The 23,966-nt window shown below is 44.2% G+C and overlaps 1 protein-coding gene across 1 annotated transcript in view; it reads left to right on the top strand.

The window, feature by feature from the left end:
- Window positions 1-23,966, top strand: part of SLC9A9 (solute carrier family 9 member A9) — a 1,094,760-nt gene that overhangs the window by 821,552 nt on the left and 249,242 nt on the right. Inside the window, exon 13 of the mRNA XM_075340787.1 lies at window positions 18,756-18,804. Within this exon, the coding sequence (XP_075196902.1) occupies window positions 18,756-18,804 (49 nt within the window). The remainder of the gene's footprint in view (window positions 1-18,755; window positions 18,805-23,966) is intronic.

Below are 23,966 nucleotides of genomic sequence, written 5' to 3'. Positions count from 1 at the left end.
TGCCATGAGACTGACGGCTGTGTACTAAATCCTATTGTTGAGGATGGGATACAAGTGATCCCTCGACCTGATCGTTGTTCCGAATTAAAATGTTGTTTGTGCACGGCGAAAAAGAATGATAATTAATTGGAAATCAATTAAAACTCTTCCTCTCACGACCAAGGCTGAGGCAAGACTGAAAATCTTTATTCTCGGACGATTAGACCACGAAGTAAAAGGGGTGTAAACAAAAGTTCTAGTCCAATCAGGTATCGTAGGTCAGGGCTTCATGACGTAGAGAGATCTGCATATCCCCCTTGGATTGGTCAATCCAGGCTTCAGGAATTTTCCTTTGTCCATGTCTTCGGTGGAGAACAGGAAATGGTGGCCATCTTCAAGCTATACATATATAAATTCTAGTATATACTGAGTTTAAGGAAAATACACTGAATATGCAATATACTTATATAAACGTATTAGTAAAAGAATAAAAGAGAACAAAGACATGCATAGATATGTGTGTTAGTTTACATCTTACTAAACTATATACCTGAGTCTATGAAATGGCTGAATTAAGTATTTTTGGATACTCAATTCTTTATCCTCAACAGTCCCCCCTAAAGACTTACTTCTGCCATTTCTGAATTCTAAGGGTACTGTGTTCCCTTAGGAAGAGAGGTAGAAAGACTTATCGGAAAACCTGCCTAACTGAACATTGAGGCATGGGTGGAGAGGGGAAGTGGTTTTTTTCACCAGTTTGAGACCAAGGACTCCTAGGCGAGTCCTCACCCTTTGTAGTTGGACTTTCCCATGTCCCAAGGTTCTCTAAGTCCTCTCTTCTAACAGTTTATTCTAGCAGAATCGTTTTGTAACTGGGGGAGAGGGTCGTGTTGGTCTTTATGGGCATGTCGTCTGTCATATCTAGGTCTTCTGTTTCGAGTAAAGGAAAGGTCCCTCCTAATGTTACTTCAGCTGTTTTGGAAAATATTTTCTTCAAACACGGAATTACACAAACCAGAATGGCTAATAATATAACTAATACTATACTTAAGGCGGTCCCTATCTGGATCAACCAGCCTTTAAAAGAACTTGTCCATCCAAAATAATCTCCCCAAGGGTCGGTCACTCCTGAATTTTTCTTTAATTCTTCAGACAGTGTAGTAAGTTTCTTTATAGCTAAGGTGACCTTCCCATCCACTCCAGTGTTATCTGGTATATATGTGCAACAAACATCCCCCACCATTTTACAGACTCCACCTTTCTCTGCAAGGATCATATCTAAAGCCATTCTGTTTTGATAAGCCATGATGGAAGTCGGATCTAGTTGTTCTGCCAGTCCCTGTAAGGCGTCACGTGTATAATTAACAAAACGTTGCTGATTATAGTAGATGTAGTTAATCCAGTCTACATTTTTATTTACAGTAATTATGGGGATAATGGATTCAAACCCCGCCCTGACTTGGTCTCTAGCTTTATATTCGTCAGGGACCCCCCTAGGCACTCCAATAGCATCAATGTAAACATGTGGGTCAAAAGAGCCTTTAGGTGTATTTCTACTGGTACGGTCATCATCTGCACTCCGTCGAGTCCGTAAGTTGATTTTGATGTGTGCTATAAAGTCATTTTCTTTGACAGTGTGGTCAGCGGGGGCTATGTGTATAGGCATAAGTGCCTTAGCTAAAGTGCATTCTCCCGTCCAATTTCCTTCTACTCGTGATCGAATTTTCATATCCCCACAAATCCAAAACACATCTGCCACGGACTGTACCTGGTTAATTAAGTGATCACGGGTGAGATTGCTATAGGATCCACAGAACCCATCTCGAAATCTACCCATATCTCTCCCCTGACCACTCACATTATAACAGGTATAGTTGCCAGGGTATATAGTAATGCCTTTCCCAGGGGAGAAGGCCTTAGCTACTATCGGGTATCTCTTTTTCCATTCTTCACATGCATTACCCTCAGTCATATTTGTAAACAGACTAACAAGACATAATTCAGCTTCGTAATCTAAATTCAGTGGGACAGTTCCTAAATGAGGTCTGGCTCCTGCACATACATAACAGTCTGACCTGTTGACTTGGTGTACTGTATATTTCATCCATTCTAACCACAGGTTGGTGTCTGTATAACCCTGTTCAACTGCATATACATCTTCCATGGTGGGATTAGCTATGGCTACCATACTGTGAAAGGTCTGAATATGTGTAAGCATTCGAAATACTGGTAGAACTTTTGTCATCTGTGATAACCTAAATTTTCCCAACTGCATACAACCATTGTGTCCACCCTTTATATGTGTACCCAGAAGGTATATACCTTCATCCTGTGATTGGGGGTGTTCTATGTTGAGAACTAAAGGGTTACACTGGTTATTCGTAGTACATGTTCTAGTGGCTGGTGCACGGGAGAGTGTCATCCTGGTAAGTAAAGATCTGCCCTTCTCATCCCGTTTATTTAAGGCTACACTTGGTTTGTATCCCCAATTTTCACCAGTATTCCACCCAACAGCCTTCCATGAGCTACATGTGTCTCCATATCCTCCTCCTGTAACACATATGTACTGTTGCCCCTGTCTCAAGTGTGCCTGACATCCCATTTGGGGGACCCGTCCTAGTTGACATTTCACGATATCACAGTAATCAAATGTAAAAGTGACAACTTGTGTCGAACTATTGTACCAAAACGTAACCACATCATTTGTTTTAGTAACAGTGGCCTGAGACCACACAGATTTTGTGCAAAGGATAAGTATAAGCAGGACACTCAGTGCAGCTCTGGTGGATCGACCCTTCTGCAATGCGAGGCGTGGATCCATGTTGTCCTGCCTTTAAGTTTCACGGAGGTGGGAGTCACCAGGATTATCTGGAAAGGGCCTTCGTATCTGGGCTCCAGACAATTCTTCCTGACGTGTTTTTTAACCACCACCCACTCTCCTGGTTTCAATGTGTGGGTGGCTAGATCTGTGTCAGGATCTGGAAGAGAAGAGAAAACTGCTGCATGTGTTTTAGTTAACTCTCGACTTAGTTCAATAACAAACTGCACAACTGAGTCATGGTGGTCAGACAAATTTTGAGGGAAATAGGACCCTAATCTGGGGACGGAACCAAAAAGTATTTCAAAGGGGGTTAGGCCATGTTTTGCAACAGGGGTGTTTCTGACATGGTACAGGACTATAGGGAGAAGTTCTGTCCAGGGCAGTGCACTGTCTTGTGAGGCCTTGAGCAGTTTGGTTTTCAGAGTTGAGTTCATCCTTTCCACTTTCCCACTGCTCTGTGGATGATACGGAGTATGCAGTCCGAGACTTGCTCCAAGCATATTCCACAGTTCTTGGTAAATGTTAGCTGTGAAGGCTGGTCCTTGATCGCTTTCGATGACTTCTGGCATTCCAAACCTGCACACGGTTTCCGTGATGAGCCGTTTAGCTGTGACTCTTGCAGTCATGTTGACTACCGGGTAGGCCTCGGGCCAACTGGAAAAGATGTCGACAACTACCAAAACATACTCGTACTTCCCCACTTTGGGTAGTTGGATGTGGTCCACTTGTATCCTTTGAAATGGATAAAGAGGCTCCGCCAGATGTTTTTGTGGTGTCTTCTCTGTTCGTGCAGGATTACATGTTATGCAAGTCTGGCAGCTTCTGGTGTACGCGGATATTGCTGAGGAAATTCCTGGTGCGTAGTAGAACTTCTGGATGAGTGCCAACATTTGATTCTTCCCTCTGTGCGTACAACCATGGGCCCATGCTACTACTGCAGGGAACATTCTTCTTGGTAGACAGACTCGACCCTCAAGCTTCCATAGTTTCCAATCCACTTTGGCTCCCATCTTCTTCCATTCTTGTCTTTCATCATATGGAGCATGGATCTGTTCCGATATGAGTTTATCATATGGAGTCCTCCCCACTTTATTGCCTGAGTCTTCTGGCTGTGTAGTCTTCCCCGTCCTGGTTATTACCATAAGTAGAATATCCGCCAATTCTTCCGGTTTCTCTCGTGCTGCCGTCTTCGCTAGTTCATCAGCATAATGATTGCCAAGTGCTTCTGGGCTGTCCAGCCGTCCATGCGCTCTGACCTTCATGACAGCTATTTCTCTGGGCATCTGAACTGCTTGCAACAGTCTCTGGACAAGTACCGCATTCTTCACTGGAGTTCCAGTTGAGTTAATGAGTCCTCTGTGCAACCATAGCAGTCCAAAATCGTGTACAACCCCAAAGGCATACCTGCTGTTAGTATAGATGTTGACTCTTTTCCCTTCTGCCGCTTCACATGCCTTGATGAGAGCTACCAATTCTGCTTCTTGTGCTGACATGTGGGATGGTATGGCTCCCGATGTAATTGGCTGATCCAGAGTGGTCACAGCAAATCCCGTGTAGAACTTGCCGCCATCCCCGTACCGAGAACCATCTGTCCACAAAGTAAGATCTGCATCCGGCAAAGGTGTTTCAGATACTTGACAAGGTGTAGTAGTTTCCTTTTCCATCTCCTTTAAGCAATCATGGCTGCAAACAGGGACGTCAACCATGTCGCAGGAGCTGCAGCGTTCATGGGCTTCATGCTGACATATGGGGTAGTCCCCCCTAGAAAGCAGAAGAAGAGTGGCGGGATTCAAGGTGGTACATCGCTGTAGAGTAACGTTGTCAGGAAGTAGTAGGGAGCACTGAAGACGAAGGTGACGTTGGGCGGACAGGTGTCTTGGTTGAGTCTGGTCAAGAATCGCCTTCAAATCATGGGGTGCTTGAACCACCGTGGGGTGGCCAAGGGTAATGTCGGCCGTTTTGTCAAGAAGAAGATGTGCAGCATGGACCGCACGAAGACAGGTGGGCGAGGCCCTTGCCACAGGGTCAAGTCTGCAAGAGTAGTATCCAACTGGGCGTTTTCTGGAGCCATGGTCTTGTGTTAACACTCCAGAGGCATGGCCATCGATCTCATGAAGAAAAAGAGTAAATGGCAAAGCATAGTTCGGAAGGCCCAATGCTGGAGCTGTTAAGATGGCGTCTTTGAGTTTCTCGAAAGCCCAATTTCGTTTGTCATAATCCTCAGGAGAGTCGTCGTATGTGATATGATTGGTCTTGACAGCATCGTACAACGGTTGCATGATCCTGGAAGCGTCTGGTATCCATTGTCTGCAATAAGTGATGAGGCCTAAGAAGGCTTGCAGTTGTTTGATATTCCTGGGAAAAGATAAAGCATCAATGGCCTCTTTCCTGTCCTCCGTAAGATGCTTACAGCCTGGTGAAATACAATGACCAAGGAATACGACTTTGGGTTGGCACCACTGAACCTTTGCCTTAGAGACCTTACAATTTTGGGCTGCAAGGAACTGGAGCAAAGATACGGAGAAGTCGTAGCAGTCTTGTTCACTCCCAGCACAAAGGAGTAGATCGTCCACATACTGTAAAAGAGCCACTTCTGGATGCTCTTGCTGCCATGGTGAGAGAATGATAGACATTGCTTGAGTGAACTGATTGGGACTGTTTTGTGCTCCTTGTGGAATGACTGTCCATGTATACTGGCCTCTTTGGAAGGTGAAAGCGAACAGATATTGACAGTCCGGATGTAGAGGTACACTGAAGAAAGCGTTGGCGAGATCAATGACAGTGAAAACGGTCGCTGAGGGTGGGATCTGTCCAAGAAGAGTATGTGGATTAGGTACCACTGGGGTTTCCAACAGAGTAGCAGCATTGACGGCCCTCAAATCTTGCACTAACCGAAACTTAGGAGCTTCTCCTTTAGATGTCTTCTTTTTGACAGGAAACAATGGCGTATTGCATGGCGAAACACAGCGAATGAGGGCCCCGTTTTCAAGGAGAGCTGATATTTGCAGTTTGAGTGATTCTTCCTGGATGGATTTCAGAGGATATTGCGGCACTCGAGGTAGCTGGGCCCCAGGTTTAAGACGCACCATAATGGGAGGTACTTGCAGACGGCCAACATCTTCGGGACCCGTTGACCATAGAGACTGTGGTATAAGAGCTATAACACTGTCAGGTATTCCATACAAGGGATCGTCTCGATACAAGAGCATCATAGGCAATGCTGAGACAATACACACGTCTTCAATTCCCTCCGGTGTATTGGGATTGTAGAAAGTTACCGTCATGCCATCGGAGTCGAAATTGATGTTGGCTCGGAAACGGTGTAAGAGGTCGGCACCCAGAAGATTAATGGGACAGGTAGGCGACACCAGGAGTCTGGTCAAAACTTCAGGGAAAGGACCGATTGGGACCGGCACTGTAAGTTGGTTTTTAGTTGGTGTGCCATCTACACCAACACAAGTAAAAGTGTCTGAAGTAAGAGGAACTGACAATGGTAAGTCTTGTTGTCTAATAACAGTTTTGGCCGCACCTGTGTCCACCATGAATTTGATTGGGTTCTCATCTACCAGTAGGGTGACTGCAGAGCAAGGAGAAAAGGCACTTGTGGTAGAAGCCATGGTAGGTTCAGGCGTGCCTGACCATCATTGTGGCTGTTGTTGGGCCTGGTTCTGGACAACTTGTTGAGATTCCAGATATGGTCTCCTTAGTTGTCTTTTATCACCGTTCCGAGAGTAATACCTATTAGGTGGCACTCGACAATCCCGTTTGATATGTCCTTCTCTTCCACACCTGAAGCAAGGGCCTCTGACTCCTCTCTGGTCAGGGTAGTTTTGAAATTGTGGTGAAGGTTCAGCTGTAGTCTGATGGATGGCAGGAGGGTATACTTGCATAGGAAATGGTGATACATTAGACATAACGTATTGAGGGTTCTCAGAGTCCTCTTCCGCCAGGACAACCATCGCCTTCTTGGAGGGTTTCATATTCTTCTGGAAGCTTTTTGCAATAATAATAGCATCTGTCATGGTAGCATTTTCAATCTCCGGGCGAGTCTTCATTATATTGTTCCTAAGCTCCTCCCTCAGACCAGCGACAAAGGCTTGTGACAAAAGCTGAGCCTGTGGTTTAATCTGTTGTGAGAATCCGAGGTCTGCGAACATCTGGGTGAGTCTGGAAGCATATTTTTCAACTGACTCTGCTTGATCTTGAGTTACATCCTTAAGGCTGGTGGCTTGATCAGATAAACGATCTTGTGCCCAGGATTTCAACTGTTCACAAAAAGTGACACCGGATTGCCAGGTTTCTTCAGAAGACAGGCGAGAATCATTCAGGGCCCCTTCCATGACTGGCCAATAAGAGTCACCTGCTTTAATTTGGGCCAATGACATTAAATCTTGCCAGGTAGCTGCGTACATCTTCTGGATCTGTACGATACGGCGGTAAAATGGCATAGGTTGGGCCTCTGGGTCTGGCAGTGTGGAGACTAAGGTAGCTGCCTGTCCAGGAGTAAACTTTATGTACATCAAGGGTTCTGAGTCGTCCTTATCAAGTACGGCTTTCTGTGTCCGGACTGGTACTTGATCATCACTTGCATCTTCAACCATAATAGGTAGTTTCCTGGAGATGATAGTGGGTTTGGATGGGCGAACATATCCTTGGAGGGCATCCTGGAGTGCCTTAACAGTCGCTTCCAAACTTCCGACTAGACGAATTTCTTGCAAATTCAACATCTGGCCATGGATTAGGGGCATTATGGTTTTAACAATCTCGTTTGCACAAGCTCGGATAGGGAATCCGAAAATTCCAGCCGAAATGGCGGGCAAGGCTATTGACCGTAAAGGCATCTGGGCCTGAGAGGCCTGGGAAGCGTGTAGAATGGCTGCTTCGACTGCCTCTCGGAGGATCCGGCAACTGGTGTCATGTTGATTGGAATCATAAAGTGGGCCAACTGCATGAATGACTAGATTGCAGGGCAGGTTGCCTGGGCCTGTAATAGCAATACGTCCTGGTTGGACAGGGCCTTGTGTACGTACTAGGGCTTCTGAATCACGTTGAATAGATTCGCCTCCAGCCTTGACTATGCGAGCACCTAGGCCACCACTGTGGTGCAGGTGGCCGTTGGCAGGATTAACCACGGCTCCTACAGACATGGTAGTGATGTCTCCTTTTCCAACTGAGAGGAGGAGTGTGCCATTGGCACAGGCATGATAACGCTGAAAGACAGGGTCCCACTCCTCGGATATGGTAGAAAATGAATCCTGTGATCCTCCATCTGTATGGGGATTATCATAAGCCACACCGTCCTGTGCATAAGTAACACCCTCCTGTCCGGGTGGATCCAGATCAATAAGCTCATGTGACAGTGCAGAACGGGTAGTATGTGGTAGGGGCCTATGAGGTTGCAAAACTGGAGGTGCCACTGAGGATGCTGAAAGATTGGGACAAAGCAAACCGGGTTCAGGCACCGGGCTATAATAGGTGCCGGCTGGGGTGATGACTGGACAAAGTAATTGTGGTTTATGAGGTGTAGCAAGATGGCCACCACAGGAAGTTCCAGGCATCTGACTTCCGGGAGTATTGCCATGTTGGGACACTATGGGTGTACTGGGAGGGGCAGAAGCTACGGGCGGTGCCAGGGACGTTACTTTTAAGGGCTCTAAACTAGTTTGCATTACAGCATGCAAAGGAGGGGTTTGGTTAATACCGGATACAGCAGCTCCTAGAGAAGGAGAACGATGGGTCACAGTTGAAGGAAGACATTTAGTGACGTCAGAAACAGCAACAGGCAAAGGGGGGTAAAGGGGGTGGACTGTAAGCTATAGCAGGCAGTGAATGAGGTCTTTGTCCTCCACAGTTATAACAAACACCACAATAATCAGGATTTTGGCAATCACAAACAGGGCATATCCATCCACCTGGACCAACGCCTGAATCGGCCGCGGAGCTATTGTAAGACGGCGGCAATGAGGTTTGTGAATCTATCACTTGAACCTTTGATTTTTCACTTAAAACATAACCATACAATTTAACATCTCCTTGGTCCACTTCAATCTCCTGCCAGCCCTCTTTCTGTAACACCGCAGCTGTCCGAAACCAAGCCCTTGCTGTATCTAACAGATTATTATCTTCAAGTATCCCCTTATTGGCGGTCAATATAGACTTCCATACACTGGGCTGCAGCCTGCCACCTGGTGGTAATCCAACAATTTTACACAATTTCTTACAATTTTTCGTATATTTTTTCCCTTCTCGTTTTCCAACTAGAATACTAGCGCTCTCGGCATCCTCCGGAAGAACCGTTTTCCTTCTGAACAAAGTATACATAGTGCTTAATTGGACCGACCGTTCCAACCGAACCCTCTTCCCACTTCCCTACTATGCAATAAGGACACACTTAGACGTCCAACGCGTGAATACAAAAACCGTTCCTTCACGCGTCCCTATTACCGGCGTCTCACATAGCAGTGCATGAGTTAATACTCAGGGGAATACGCTGGTTCAAAACACTTTTCTCCACCACCGGAATCCCTCCCCCTCTTTTCCGTGTAAGAGGACGCACTTTTCAGCGTCCAACACGTGGATACTAATACCGTTCTCCACGTGTTCCTATTTCCGGCTATAAACAGAAATCGATGTGTTTTATATATATATAAATAAAACACTGGGGGACACGCCAATTCCCTTATCTCTCTGTTCCAAAAACAAACCAACGATTACAAAATGCTGAAAAACGCATAAACTAGTTAATTTCTCTTAAATCCAAACCAAGATAACACTTGTCTTTCTTTCAAATCATTACAACTTGATGTAATACAAAGGCTGCAGCCACCTCCACTGACCCCTCCTCTCTCCAAAGAGCTGCGCTGTTTTAACCCCCAGCGTCTGCCTCTTCACCCTCCACCCCCCTTCTCCTCCACAGAACAAAGACAGCAGCTGCGTCTATGTGGGCATTAAAACCCCCCCCCCCCCCGCTTTCTAACACACACAAACTTTCCTCTTAGTGAAGAAATGCAGGCAAGGGGGGATTAACTATCAACCCCCCTGCTTTCTTTGTCTAAGACACTGCAGACACAGCGTGTAATACAACTCCCGCGCTCAGTCTGTGACTACCCCCCTTCTTCCTTTGTTCAGAGCGAAGAAGAAAAAACTACAGGCAATTAACTCTTTGAAAACTAGATCAGAGCGTAGAATCTACAAGCTATCTATGAAGCTAAAAACACCGTTCACAATTAGCAATAAAGAAAACAAACGATCAGATCGTATGACACACGGACCCTATGACGCTATGGGGTCTGGGTCCGTCTCTTTGTTCTTAGACTACCGGCGAAATATTCAAGCCCGCTAAGGGTCAATAGCGTCAACCCCTTCCTCAGTTCAGGGATCAGACCTTTCGCCACAAGTCTCCGAAATCGCAGGCAGTTCTCATATACATTATATATGACACTTACCTGCGATTTTGAGTGATCAGCTCCTGTTTCGGCGGCCTGTGGGTACTAGGAAACGATCCCTCGGATCCGAGATAGAAGTTCGGCCAATCTTTCTTACGGTTTCTCAGCAGTGCCTCCAGTTGTTGAGGATGGGATACAAGTGATCCCTCGACCTGATCGTTGTTCCGAATTAAAATGTCGTTTGTGCACGGCGAAAAAGAATGATAATTAATTGGAAATCAATTAAAACTCTTCCTCTCACGACCAAGGCTGAGGCAAGACTGAAAATCTTTATTCTCGGACGATTAGACCACGAAGTAAAAGGGGTGTAAACAAAAGTTCTAGTCCAATCAGGTATCGTAGGTCAGGGCTTCATGACGTAGAGAGATCTGCATATCCCCCTTGGATTGGTCAATCCAGGCTTCAGGAATTTTCCTTTGTCCATGTCTTGGGTGGAGAACAGGAAATGGTGGCCATCTTCAAGCTATACATATATAAATTCTAGTATATACTGAGTTTAAGGAAAATACACTGAATATGCAATATACTTATATAAACGTATTAGTAAAAGAATAAAAGAGAACAAAGACATGCATAGATATGTGTGTTAGTTTACATCTTACTAAACTATATACCTGAGTCTATGAAATGGCTGAATTAAGTATTTTTGGATACTCAATTCTTTATCCTCAACACTATTACTGTTACAAAAAGCTTAAAACACTGCCTTGTGTTTTTATTTTGTATGGGACTTTTCTATGAACTGAGAAATTAAAAACTAGTAGTGTAGACTTAAAGTTGTTTTTGAGGACTAAAATGATAGTCAATCCTACAGTTAGACAAACTATGTTAAATCCATGATATTCTAACCCCTATGACCTGAACTGATCAGCAGAACAAAGTGGTCACAATCTTTAATTTGAATGTGACTAATGGATAAAATTTTGAACAAGCATCACAAATTTAATGAGAAATTGGCTAAAATGAGCATGTCGAAATTCAGTCTCAAAAGGGTTGTCCACTACTAGAAAAAAACACTTCTGATTCCACATTTCCCCTGGGTGAAATTAAAAAAAAAATTTACACTGACTCCCATGTCAGCGCCGTTCCAGCAGTGTCCGGGTTTGTGTTCCTGAGGCTCAGGTGACATTGGGACGTCACGGAAGCTCCATGTCCAATCAGCATCGGCTTATGTCTCGCCCTCTGATTAAATCAGTCCTCTCGGCATGCAAGCCCTCATCAAAGGCAGAAACACAACTTTTGACTGACATATACATCAATAGTCGTGAAGGGGTTTATAAGGAAATGGGTAGAAGTGGTCTACAATTCCTGTTAGCATCCTTGGAGAAAGTTGTGCAAATTGACTTATTAACTATTATGGGCTCCCCTAGTGAGATGGATTCTCTAAGCCATAGTTCAGTGCGAGGTATAAGGACAGGAAGCTCTGGTACAGTGGACATGCTGAATGGCAGATGAATCATGCAAAGGCCAGGACAGCACGATATGCAAGATGGCAGACAGACAAACAGAGTTGGTTATACCAGAAAACATCCAGGAGTATGCCTATGCACAGAAATTGAAGAAGTATAGTCAGTCTGGCATTTGCAAAAAATGGTTAATGCCATAGTTGTATGCTATCAGAAAACAGATGGTCAATGGCAGAAAAGTAGGCAATCAGCAAACAAAGGGCTAACCACTGGCAGAAATGATTTATCAGGTAAACTCTATACTTGTTACAGCAAGATGGGCTGCAGTGTGTACATCGCCCAAGCCAAAAGCTAGTACTCTACCAGGATACAGCTAAACCCCCACTAAAGTGGAAGCATCACAGGTGCAGGAGGAACAAATCACACACACACCATTAACTGATAAAAAAAGCACTCACTCGTTGCTGTGGACCTCACTGATATTAATGTAGTATGCATTACTTCCAATAAGCAGAGCATTGAACACTGTTACTTTCTGCTTTTAGCGTAAACTTCTGTCTTCTATGCAAGGTTACTGTACTCTGTTATTAATCACGTAGGGTAATAAAGGGGTATTTAAACTCCCTGCTCCTGCACTCCTCTATTATATAATCATCACAGTAAGGGCACAGGCATCCAACAGGTTCCCGTTAATGATAATAGCGACTATAGTTATCTAGCATTATCATGGCTATTTGCATTTATGAGGACACTTAGCAGAACCTTGGAAGAATGTTTTCTTTTTAAGTTTTTCTTTTCTTTACAGATTGTTCTTTAATGACGACGACATCTGTAAAGCGTTTCATATCAATATAGTGTGTATCTGCATAGGTGTATAACTGTCACGTTAATTTGATCATTTGCTTACTAGTGAAAACACATTGTATCAGTAATTATATTAAAAAAAAATCAGTTACAATTAGGCTATGTGCGCACACTGCGTTTTTTTACTCTGCATTTTTGTGCGTATTTGGCCACTAAAAACGAATAAAAATACACCCGCTGCAAAAACGCGCAAAAAACGCACCGGTAAAAGCATTTTTACCGCGTTTTGGCTGCGTTTTGCTGTGTTTTTTATCTTTGCGTTTTGCTGCGTTTTTCCAATGCATTGCATGGGGAAAAACGCAGGAAAGAATTGACATGTCCATTTTTTTTAAGCTCAAAAACACAGCTTAAAAAAAAAAATTGTGTGCAAACAGCCAAAATGAAAATAGACTTTGCTGGGGAAGCAGTCATGCAGTTTTGAGCCCAAAAACGCACCCAAAAAACGTGCAAAAACGCTGCGAAAAATGCACTGTGCGCCCATAGCCTTAGGGGTACTTTGCACGTTGCGACATCGCTACTGCGATACCTTAGGAAGGAGGCGGGTCGCCGGCCAGAGCGACGTCGCAGGGCATGTATGTGCGTGTGAAGCTGCCGTAGCGATACTGTTCGCTACGGCAGCTATCACAAGATATCGCATGTGCGACGGGGGCGGGTACTATCGCGCTCGGCATCGCTAGCATCGGCTAGCGATGTCACAGCGTGCAAAGTACCCCTTCGTATGAAAATAATGCCGTTTCAGGGTATTATATCCCAAATGGAAATGTTAAAGCAAATTTAAACTCGAAGAGAAATTGGGACTCCTCATACTTGTCTAAATCTATAGCTTTTCACATCAAGTGCTGCCGTTTTTGTAAAATTAGCACACAAAATGAGTTGTGTTTTCTCAGCATTGTCAATAATAAACCCATCACAAGCCTTTTACACATAATCAGTCACAACCTGCAGCCTGTTGGCAAAGTACTGCAGAGGAACTAGATTAATTCTACCCAAGGAGAATGATCTTTCTGGGTCAGCCGGAGAGCTCATCACAAATGAGGTGTTGAAGGAGTGATATGCAACTAAGCATTGAGGGTTTCTTTTAATATCTTTAACACTCCAGATTTATTTATGTACCAGTGTTTAAGAGGTGTTTTCTCAATATATTTTCATGTTTTTATTTCTTTATCTCATTTTGTACAATTTTTTGTGATTTCTTTAATCTATTAATGTAATGCAGAAACACACTCTTGTAGGAAGCTTATAAAACAAATAGTGCAAGCACAGCAGGAGAGATTGCATTCTACATAGGACTAACCAGTCGCTATGTATTCTTTTATTCGGCTTGTTACAGATATAGCAAAGCTAGGTTTGCATTTGGTACAGCGCTGCATGATATCACAACATGATAAGAATTAAAGTAAACACTCAAAATTCAGCAAATTCAACTGTATTTGTTGTACAATGGCATACAAATATATTTGCTTATTCCATTTATACCATAAAGCACCAGATCTAGACCCAGTACAAAAATCAACATACAATCGAAATACGCTAAATGCAATAATGCATTTGTATCTAGTTTTAGGGACAGAGAGCACAGCTTTGCTAGGGTGCTCAGTACTCGAAATGACAAGTTGAACGTTTGGACAGGCTCGACTTGTGTACCAAGTATAAATGGAAGTCATTGGGAAACTCTAGGATTTTTTTGGAAGATCTTCTAGAAAAATGCTTGAGACCCCATTGATTTCTGTTATATTTGGTACACTACTCGAGCTCGTTCAAGCATCCGACTGCTCTTTACGAGTACTTAACACTCAGACATGGCAGTGCTCGCTCATCATTATTCGTTATGAGTACCGAGCACCCAAGCATGGTAGTACTCATTCTACACGACTTATTATGAGTACCAAGCACCCGAGCATGGTGGTGCTCGCTCAACACTACTTGTTACAAATACTAAGCACCCAAGCATGGTAGTGTTCACTCATCACTACTCATTATGAGTCCCGAGCATGGCAGTGCTCTCTCATTACTACTTATTACGAGTACCGAGCAACCAATAATGGTAGTCTTCACTCATCGCCACTCATTATGAGTACCGAGCACCCAAGCATGGTAGTGCTCACTCATCACTACTAGTTGTGCGTTCATAGCTTCCAAGCATGGTAGTGCTCACTCATCACTACTCATTACGAGTACCGAGCACCCAAGCATGGTAGTGCTCGCTCATCACTATTGGATACCCGTACGAAGCACCTGTCCATGGTAGTGCTCGCTCATCACTACTCGTAACAAGTACCAAGCACCTGAGCATGGCAGTTCTCACTAATCGCTACATGTTATGAGTACTGAGCAACAGAGCATGGTAGTGCTTGCTCATCACTATTCGTTATGAGTACTAAGCACCCGAACATGGTAGTACTCGCTCTTCACTAGTATCTATGTGACAATGTCTACAGTAAATGTCTACTGGTGTCTAGAAAGTGAACTTACACAGTAATGCAAACAAAGTGAAGCTACAATATATAATGCATCACAAAGACTATGTAGCAGAATGGACACCAAAAAGAGCCACTAAATATGCCTGACAAGCATTTTGCTGTAGTCTTTTTAAAATTAATTGTTAGAAACTGTGATAACTTTTGACCACTGGGCCCTAGAACTTGTCTCTGAAATGCCCTATTGTCAGTGGGACTGTCCGAAGTAACTGATTGCTTTCATATACTATCGATGGTAGTCAGACATATAAATGGTATAGATTTATTAAATACAAATTAAAATCATTTAAGAGACACAGCCAAGTAAAAAAACATACAAACAGAATGGCAAAAATTGGAGAAAAAAATAGAATATGTAGAAAGACACAGAACAGGAAAAAACATGGATATTTTTATATAATAAATCTATAACATTTTTAGGACTCAAGATTTCTTGAGGGCCAGTACTTTTTATATTCTGATGCTGAATTATTTTTTTTCCATGGGTAGTGAAGAATACTGTACCACTCGTCAGCTCTACCTGAGAAATAATATACTCCTTCGTCCCATACACAACACATGGAGCACATGTGGATAAAGGATAATAAAACAACAAGCTGGCACAAATCCTTAAAAAAGAATCTGACAGCAAAAAAATATTGTATTTACCTCTAGATAAATATTGTCTTAAACATGTGCAGCAGTCTCTCAAGCAGCATAATTAGGAATTCACCTGCAATGGCGTCTAATGAACAGGTAACCCTCATGAACAGTTCATATATGGAATCACTTGCCTTCCGAAAGGGTTTGTGACCATCAAGTAGTTTGCATAAGCAATATTGGTACACAGTTCCATACAGTACTGAGCCCTATCCCACAATTATTCTAAGCCAGAATATGGCACGAATTACTCAACTATGTGAAGAGAAATGACAGTCCATGATTATTTTAAGACATGAAGGTCAGTCAATCCTGAAAATTGCTAGAACCTTGAAAGTATCTTCAATGCAGCCATGAAATCCATCAATCTCTCTGATGAAACAGGCTCTCATGAGAACTTTCCAAAGAAAGCAAGACCAAATATGGCCTTTTCTACAGAGGATCATTTTTTCAGTGTTGCCAGCCTCGGCGCCTCTGAAGGGTGGTGACATCAGAAACATTACCGCTCTTCAGACGTTTCAGGTCACGCTGTACTGTTCGTGATTTGTTGACTCTGAAAAGCGGTCATGATACTGATGCCAAACGTTCAAAAGACTGAACATAAGTACAGCAACGTGGATTTACAGTAGAAATGAATAGGAAGGTTTTTCCAAACGTGGTTCAAGTGATCTTCCAGATGTTTGTTGAAGTGGACCCACTCAAAAAATTCCTTAAAAACTCAGTGTGCCTTTATTTGCTCTCTATTACTGTGTGGCCGCAATGAGTTTTTAGTGAGATTTAGATGCTCTCTATTTTTATGACATAAAAAACTCAGGGTCTTACAGTTCCAGCAAACTGCATGGGATATATAGATATACAGTATCATGCTACTGTGCTTTTTTTCTTTACTCAGTGTAAACCTGCGATGTGTGTTTCAGATCTGCAACATTTTAATTTTTCTTGTGGGTACGCTGAGTTTTATGTGCAAATTATCCCCATTTGTAGGTTAAAAAAAACACACATGCGGTTTTAGTTCATTTCTACTTCGGAAACACACCAAAAACATGTCATCCACACATAACTGTATGAATAAAGTTTTATAAAAAGCCAAATACCAGGAAGCATCAAAAACAAAGCAGCTTTATTTAAAGCACGACACACCAAAAGGAGACAAAATACGCAGTATAAAATTTTACAAAATTTTGTAAGAAATTCTCACCATACTGATGGACCAACTGATGGACCATTCTCCATCAGTTGAACGTAGCCTAAAGGGCACTTTACATGCTGCGATCTCGCTAGCAAGCATACACGCCCCTGTCGTTTTTGCGCCACGGGCAAATCGCTGCCCTTGCCGCACAATATCGCTTACACCCGTCACACGGACTTACCTTCCCTGCGACGTCACTGTGACCGGCGAACCGCCTCCTTTCTAAGGGGGCGGGTCGTTCGGCGTCACAGCAACGTCACTAAGCGGCCGCCCAATAGAAGCGGAGGGGCGGAGATGAGCGGGATGAACATCCTGCCCACCTCCTTCCTTCCTCATTGTGGGCGGCTGCAGGTACTGTGATGTTCCTCGTTCCTGCGGGGTCACACATAGTGATGTGTGCTGCTGCAGGAACGACGAACAACCTGCATCCTGCAACAGCAACGATATTTGGGAAATGGACGGCGTGTCAACGATCAACGAAAAGGTAAGTAATTTTGATCGTTAGCGGTCGCTCGTATGTGTCACACGCAACGACGTCGCTAACTAGGCCGGATGTGCGTCACGAATTCCATGACCCTAACGACATCTCGTTAGCGATGTCGTTGCATGTAAAGCGGCCTTTAGTGTGTGCTGACCACAATAATAAAAATTGATTGACCAAACTTATGCCAAAAGTGTGTATTTTGCAAAATCTGAGCGGTATGCTGAATTTGAAAACATAGCCAGTTATTCTTTCAACGTTATCCTTAAAAAATATATACTATGCAATAATTTTTTTTATTAAGAGAGTTATAATGTGTAATGTGTAAATCATGAAATTTTCACAATGTAGACTCTAGACTCATCTCACAAACATGTGATGAGCAGAGCCTGGATGCCTCCATAATCACCCAGCTGTATAACATATCCATCCCTGTGTGTCTTTTCTATTTATTCTATATTAGTTAGTTTAGTATCAAGGGAAGAAAATACAGACATTAATAGGGTGTACAGTATATTATTATTTATTTTTAGAGCATCATTGATTATTTGGTGCTGTACATGTGAAAAGAATTACATACAGAATACAATTATAAACTACAATGAACAAACTAACAGACTGGAACACCAGGGAAAGGGCCCTGCCCTTGTGGTTCAGAGTTTAAAGGATAATGGGGAAAGAGACGATATCAAGTAGTAGAAGTGAAGATGACGGCACTCACCACATTGTGGAAAAATCATTATCTCATAACAAGCCTTAAAATCGTGTGTGGAAAGTACAGGGAAACAAGAGCAGGCTACAGCCATTTCGTGTCTACTGACACTACTACAGGAAGGAGACTGTAGGTTGGGAGTATCTGCAGCTCCGATGGTGGGAGGTGGCAGCGGGGTGATGGCAGGCTTTAAACTTTCTTTATGAGATGGGTTTTCAACTTCCATCTGAAAGTTACAAATGTGATAGATAATTAGATGTGTTGGGGTACAGAATTACAGAGGATGGGGGATACTAGGGAGAAGTCTTGGAGACAATTGGGTGAGGAACATATGAGTGTGGAGGAGAGAAGGAGATCTTGTGAGGACCGGAGATTACATGTTGGTAGGTATCAGGAAATTAGTCAGAGATATGTGGAGGGGACAGATGGAAGACTTTGTATGTCAATGTTAGTATTTTAACTGGATATTTTGGGGAATTGTGAGCCAATGAAGGGATTTTTAGATGAGAGAAGCAAAGAAATAGTGAGGAGAGAGATGGATTAGTCAGGCAGTAGAGTTAGGATGGAGTGAAAAGATGCGATATTGTTAGAAGAAAGGGCATGCACTAACATTTTAGTACATTAATTTTAAAAATAGTTGAAATGTTACTGAAAATATATTTATTGCCTATCATATACATACCTCAATTATATAGCCTAGGAAATTACCGCTGATTTGTTTTATTTGTTTGTTTCCATACAGAGTTGGTGTGGATCCAGACCAGGACATCAAAGATCGACCTGCCAATCAGGTGAGCCTTTAGCACAGAGATTCTCTTAAAGGTATTATGAATAGGTGATAAATGTGTGATCAGTGGCTGTTTACTGTGAACACCATGCTCATGAGGACAGGGGTAGCAAAGTCCCCCTGTTGAAAGGGAATCTGTCAGCAGATTTTTGCTATGTAATCTGAATACAGCAGGTGATAAGATCTGAGTCAGATTTCAGTGATGTATCATTTATTAAGCTGTGTGCTGTTATTTACTTACAATGAAGGTTTTCTCACCATGACATTATTAATGCTGGAACTTGCTGCCTTGTCCAACTACGCCGTCTTCTGTGATAATCAGCTCACTGTCAATAGACTGTATACACAAAGCTGTGCTGTGGGCGGGGTTAGCTTTTCGAACTCTGCTACATGCTCTCCAACTCCCTTGGCTCCACTCACCAAAAAGAGCCGTATATTTTGAATCCCTATTAAATATGTGTTAACCCCAGGTGAACACATATTTAAGATGATGTTAGCACAATTGAAACCCACTGACACAATCCACTTGCAACTGGGCCATTAAAAGTAGAGTGGGAGGGGTTTTGTTCAGGTGGGCGAGATTTCATCCTTCAAACATTGGAATTTTATGCCCAGTGAGAGCCATTGAGAAAATTTAGTGGCTCCCACTTGGATGCTGGATCCCTTCGTTCACATCAGGGAGCCGGCTTTTTGTGTCAGATCGGTGTTGACCGACATACCACTAGGATGTACCCAGTAATCTAACTGATACATGGTTGGGTTCAGGATCTCTTTGCCTACATTATGCTACTAAATAAGCTGATAAATATGCTGATAAAGTAGCAAAAACCTGCTGGCAGATTTCCTTTACAGGAGCTGTGAGGAATATGGGGTACTTTGCACGTTGCGACATCGCTACTGCGATCTCGTCGGGGTCAAATCGAAAGTGACGCACATCCGGCGCCGGTAACGACGTTGCAACGTGTAAAGCCTAGAAGCACCGATAAACGATCGCAAAAGCGTCGAAAATCGGTGATCTGTGTAGTGTCGGTCATTTCCATAATTTCGCTGCAGCGACAGGTACGATGTTGTTCCTCGTTCCTGCGGCAGCACACATCGCTGTGTATGAAGCCGCAGGAGTGAGGAACATCTCCTTACCTGCGTCCTACCTGCAATGAGTAAGGAAGGAGGTGGGCGGGATGTTTACGTCCTGCTCATCTCCGCCCATCCACTTCTATTGGCCGCCTGCCGTGTGACGTCTCTGTGACGCCGCACGACCCGCCCCCTTAGGAAGGAGGCAGGTCGCCGGCCAGAGCAACGTCGCAGGGCAGGTAAGTGCATGTGAAGCTGCCGTAGCGATAATGTTCGCTACGGCAGCTATCACAAGATATCGCATCTGCGACGGGGGCGGAGACTATCACGTTCGGCATCGCTACAAACGGCTAGCGATGTCGCAGCATGCAAAGTACCCCTATGACTATTTTTTTACACTACCTTGGCACTCAGAGCAGGTTTGCTGGGGAGACCTACAATCTGAAAATAGGTTGTCCTTTTGGGCATTACTAGGGCTTACTGGACTTTTACGCTATGTAGCGCATACTGTTCATCAGATTATCATGAGAGTGATAAGTATCTGACACCAGGATTTAATTCATAAACTTTTCACCGAATCTATTATTTTCTTAGTTCCTATATAAGGGTAAATTGTGCTACAAACTAAATATAAAGATCACAGTGCCACATTCCTACTCTGTCCTGTATCACCCCAGTGCCTTCAATATACTTATTAGCCGCAGAACCTTTTCACCAAGCTATGTATGAATCCTGAAGATTGTTCATTGCTGCTGTTTTTAATGAATGCAGGAAAATCTTTGATGTCTCTCTATCTGCAGGATTCAGAACCATATAGTTTAGAAAGCTGAAACATCTCTTCTGCATTCAAGTTACCCATTGTCGGTAAATGCTTTGCATTTTGTGAATATACAATTCATAATGCTGACATACAAGTATAGGCTACTCCTGTTGATAGAGAAGTGACTAGGCTATAAATATAGTGATGAGCGAGTACTAAAAAGCTCGGGTGCTCGAAGCTCGGGCCGAGCCTCCCAAGATACTCGTGTACTCGGCCCGAGCAACGAGCCCAATGTTATCCTATGGGAGACCCGAGTATTTTTGTGAAATGACCTCCCGGCAGCATGGAGAAACCCTAAAAATGGCACAAAAGTCTCAGAAGAGTGCTCAAATGACATGGCAACAGCATGGGGAAGACCCCTTGAAGCATTTATCACTCAAAAGTCACAGCTGTGAACAATTTTGTCCGCGTTTTACGCCATTTTTACGGACTCACCAGAAAACCTTCCAAAATGACCCCAAAATGATTTTTCATGGCGGAAATGTTAAGGGCACATACCCAATAGTGAGATAGATCTGGTGTATGTTACTTTTTGAGATTAATACATGAAAGATTTTACGTGAAAACATTGTGTGGCACTCCGATGTCCCTGAGAAGAGACGTACATGAAGGCCTCTTGAGTCTAATGTGCCCATTTTGAGGAAGTGAGTCTTTGTAGTATTTTCCTTTGCCAGGGCAGTCCAAAATTGTGAGGTTCACCAATGCCCCTGCATACAGACGTGCATGAGGGCCTCAAAACATTAAGTGTCCATTGTCAGGAAGTGGGTGTATTATAGTATAGCCCTTAGGCAGGGCAGCCAAAAATTGGGAGGCTCCACATTGTCCCTGGATAGAGACGTGCATGATGGCCTTTAAACCTGAAGTGCCCATTGTAAGGAAGTGGGTCTATTTCAGTATAGCCCTTTGCCAGGGCAGCCAAAAATTGGGAGGCTCCACGTTGTCCCTGGGTAGAGACGTGCATGATGGCCTCAAAACATTAAGTGTCCATTTTAAGGAAGTGGGTGTATTTCAGTATAGCCCTTAGGCAGGGCAGCCAAAAATTGGGAGGCTCCACATTGTCCCTGGGTAGAGACGTGCATGATGGCCTCAAAACATTAAGTGTCCATTTTAAGGAAGTGGGTGTATTTCAGTATAGCCCTTAGGCAGGGCAGCCAAAAATTGGGAGGCTCCACATTGTCCCTGGGTAGAGACGTGCATGAGGGCCTCAAAACATTAAGTGTCCATTTTAAGGAAGTGGGTCTATTTCAGTATAGCCCTTAGGCAGGGCAGCCAAAAATTGGGAGGCTCCACATTGTCCCTGGGTAGAGACGTGCATGAGGGCCTCAAAACATTAAGTGTCCATTTTAAGGAAGTGGGTGTATTTCAGTATAGCCCTTAGGCAGGGCAGCCAAAAATTGGGAGGCTCCACGTTGTCCCTGGGTAGAGACGTGCATGAGGGCCTCAAAACATTGTTCCCATTGCAAAGGAGCGGGTCTCCTGTCGTTGTAATGTCCATTCTGCAAAGAATGGGCGAAAAAATTTACCACTGGGGGTATACCTGAAACAAAGACCTAACTATTGTAACGGTCATCATGATGGCGCATGAGGAGAAGGAGGAGCAGTCCAGCGATTATCCAAAGTCGAGAAGTGTACCCATGGGTGAGTGGAGGTACATGGCAAACTTTAAATTCCGCTCTCATTTGCTGGTGGTGTGGTGAAGTCTGGCCCAATCCAACCCTTGTTCATCTTTATCAGAGTCAGCCTGTCAGCATTTTCAGTTGACAGGCGGGTGCGTTTATCTGTAATGATTCCACCTGCGGCACTAAAAACACGCTCTGACAAAACGCTAGCAGCAGGGCAGGCCAGGACTTCCAAGGCGTAGAGAGCCAATTCATGCCACGTGTCCAGCTTGGATACCCAATAATTGTAAGGCACAGAGGAATGTCGGAGTACAGTTGTTCGATCTGCAAGGTACTCCTTCAGCATCTGGGCAAACTTAGGATTTCTTGTGGCACTACCCCGCACCTCAGGGGCTGTGGTACGTGAGGGGCTGAGAAAACTGTCCCACATCTTAAAGACTGTTCCCCTACCTCTGGCGGATTGGACTTGTGCCTCTCTCGGCTGTACGCCTCGGTTGTCCACTGATTCCTGACCTATGCCGCTAGCGTTTTGTGAGGGGAATGCTTTGCCTACTTCCGTGAGTATGGCCTTCCGAAACTGCTGCATTTTGGTTGACCTCTCCTCCACGGGAATAAGAGACAAAAAGTTCTCCTTGTAGCGTGGGTCTAACAGTGTTACCAACCAGTAATGATTGTCGGCCAAGATGTTCTTAACGCGAGGGTCACGAGACAGGCAGCTTACCATAAAGTCAGCCATGTGCGCCAGACTCTTAACAGCCAGGACTTCAGTAGCCTGACCAACAAGATGACTGAACATGCTGTCCTCCTCCTCCTCCTCCTCCTCCTCCTCCTCCTCATCTACCCTGTCCTCTGGCCAGCCACGCTGAATCGAGGATATGACTGGTGTGCATGTCATATCCTCAATTTGGCCGGAGAGTTGCTCCATGTCTTCATCCTCCTCCTCGTCATAGTCCTCCACTGCACGTTGTGATGAGACGAGGCTGGGCTGTGTGTTATCACCCACACCCACTACTGTTTCTTGCTGCAACTCATCGCGCTCCGCCTGCAATGCATCATGTTTGTTTTTCAGCAGGGACCGTTTTAGAAGGCAGAGTAGCGGTATGGTGACGCTAATAATGGCGTCATCACCACTCACCATCTTGGTGGAGTCCTCAAAGTTTTGGAGGATGGTACATAGGTCGGACATCCATCTCCACTCCTCAGGTGTTATGTGTGGAGTTTGACCCATTTCCCGACGGCTTAGGTGATGCAGGTACTCAACAACTGCCCTCTTCTGCTCACATATCCTGACCAACATGTGCAGAGTTGAATTCCAACGCGTGGGGACATCACACACCAGTCTGTGAGCCGGAAGATGCAAACGGCGCTGAAAGCCGGCAAGGCCGGCTGAAGCAGTAGGTGACTTTCGAAAATGTGCAGACAGGCGGCGAACTTTTACCAGCAGATCAGACAGCTCTGGGTATGACTTTATAAACCGCTGAACCACGAGGTTGAGCACATGGGCCACGCATGGAACATGTGTCAGCTGGCCTCGCCTCAAAGCCGCCACCAGGTTCCGGCCATTGTCACAAACGACCTTTCCTGGCTTTAGGTTCAGAGGTGTGAGCCAGTGATCTGCCTGCTGTTTCAGAGCTGTCCACAGCTCTTCTGCATTGT

This window comes from Anomaloglossus baeobatrachus, chromosome 3 (assembly GCF_048569485.1).
Source record: "Anomaloglossus baeobatrachus isolate aAnoBae1 chromosome 3, aAnoBae1.hap1, whole genome shotgun sequence".
Classification (NCBI taxonomy): Eukaryota; Metazoa; Chordata; class Amphibia; order Anura; family Aromobatidae; genus Anomaloglossus; species Anomaloglossus baeobatrachus.
The sequence above is the reverse complement of the archived record's forward strand: the minus strand, read 5'-3'. Positions and strand labels throughout refer to the sequence as shown.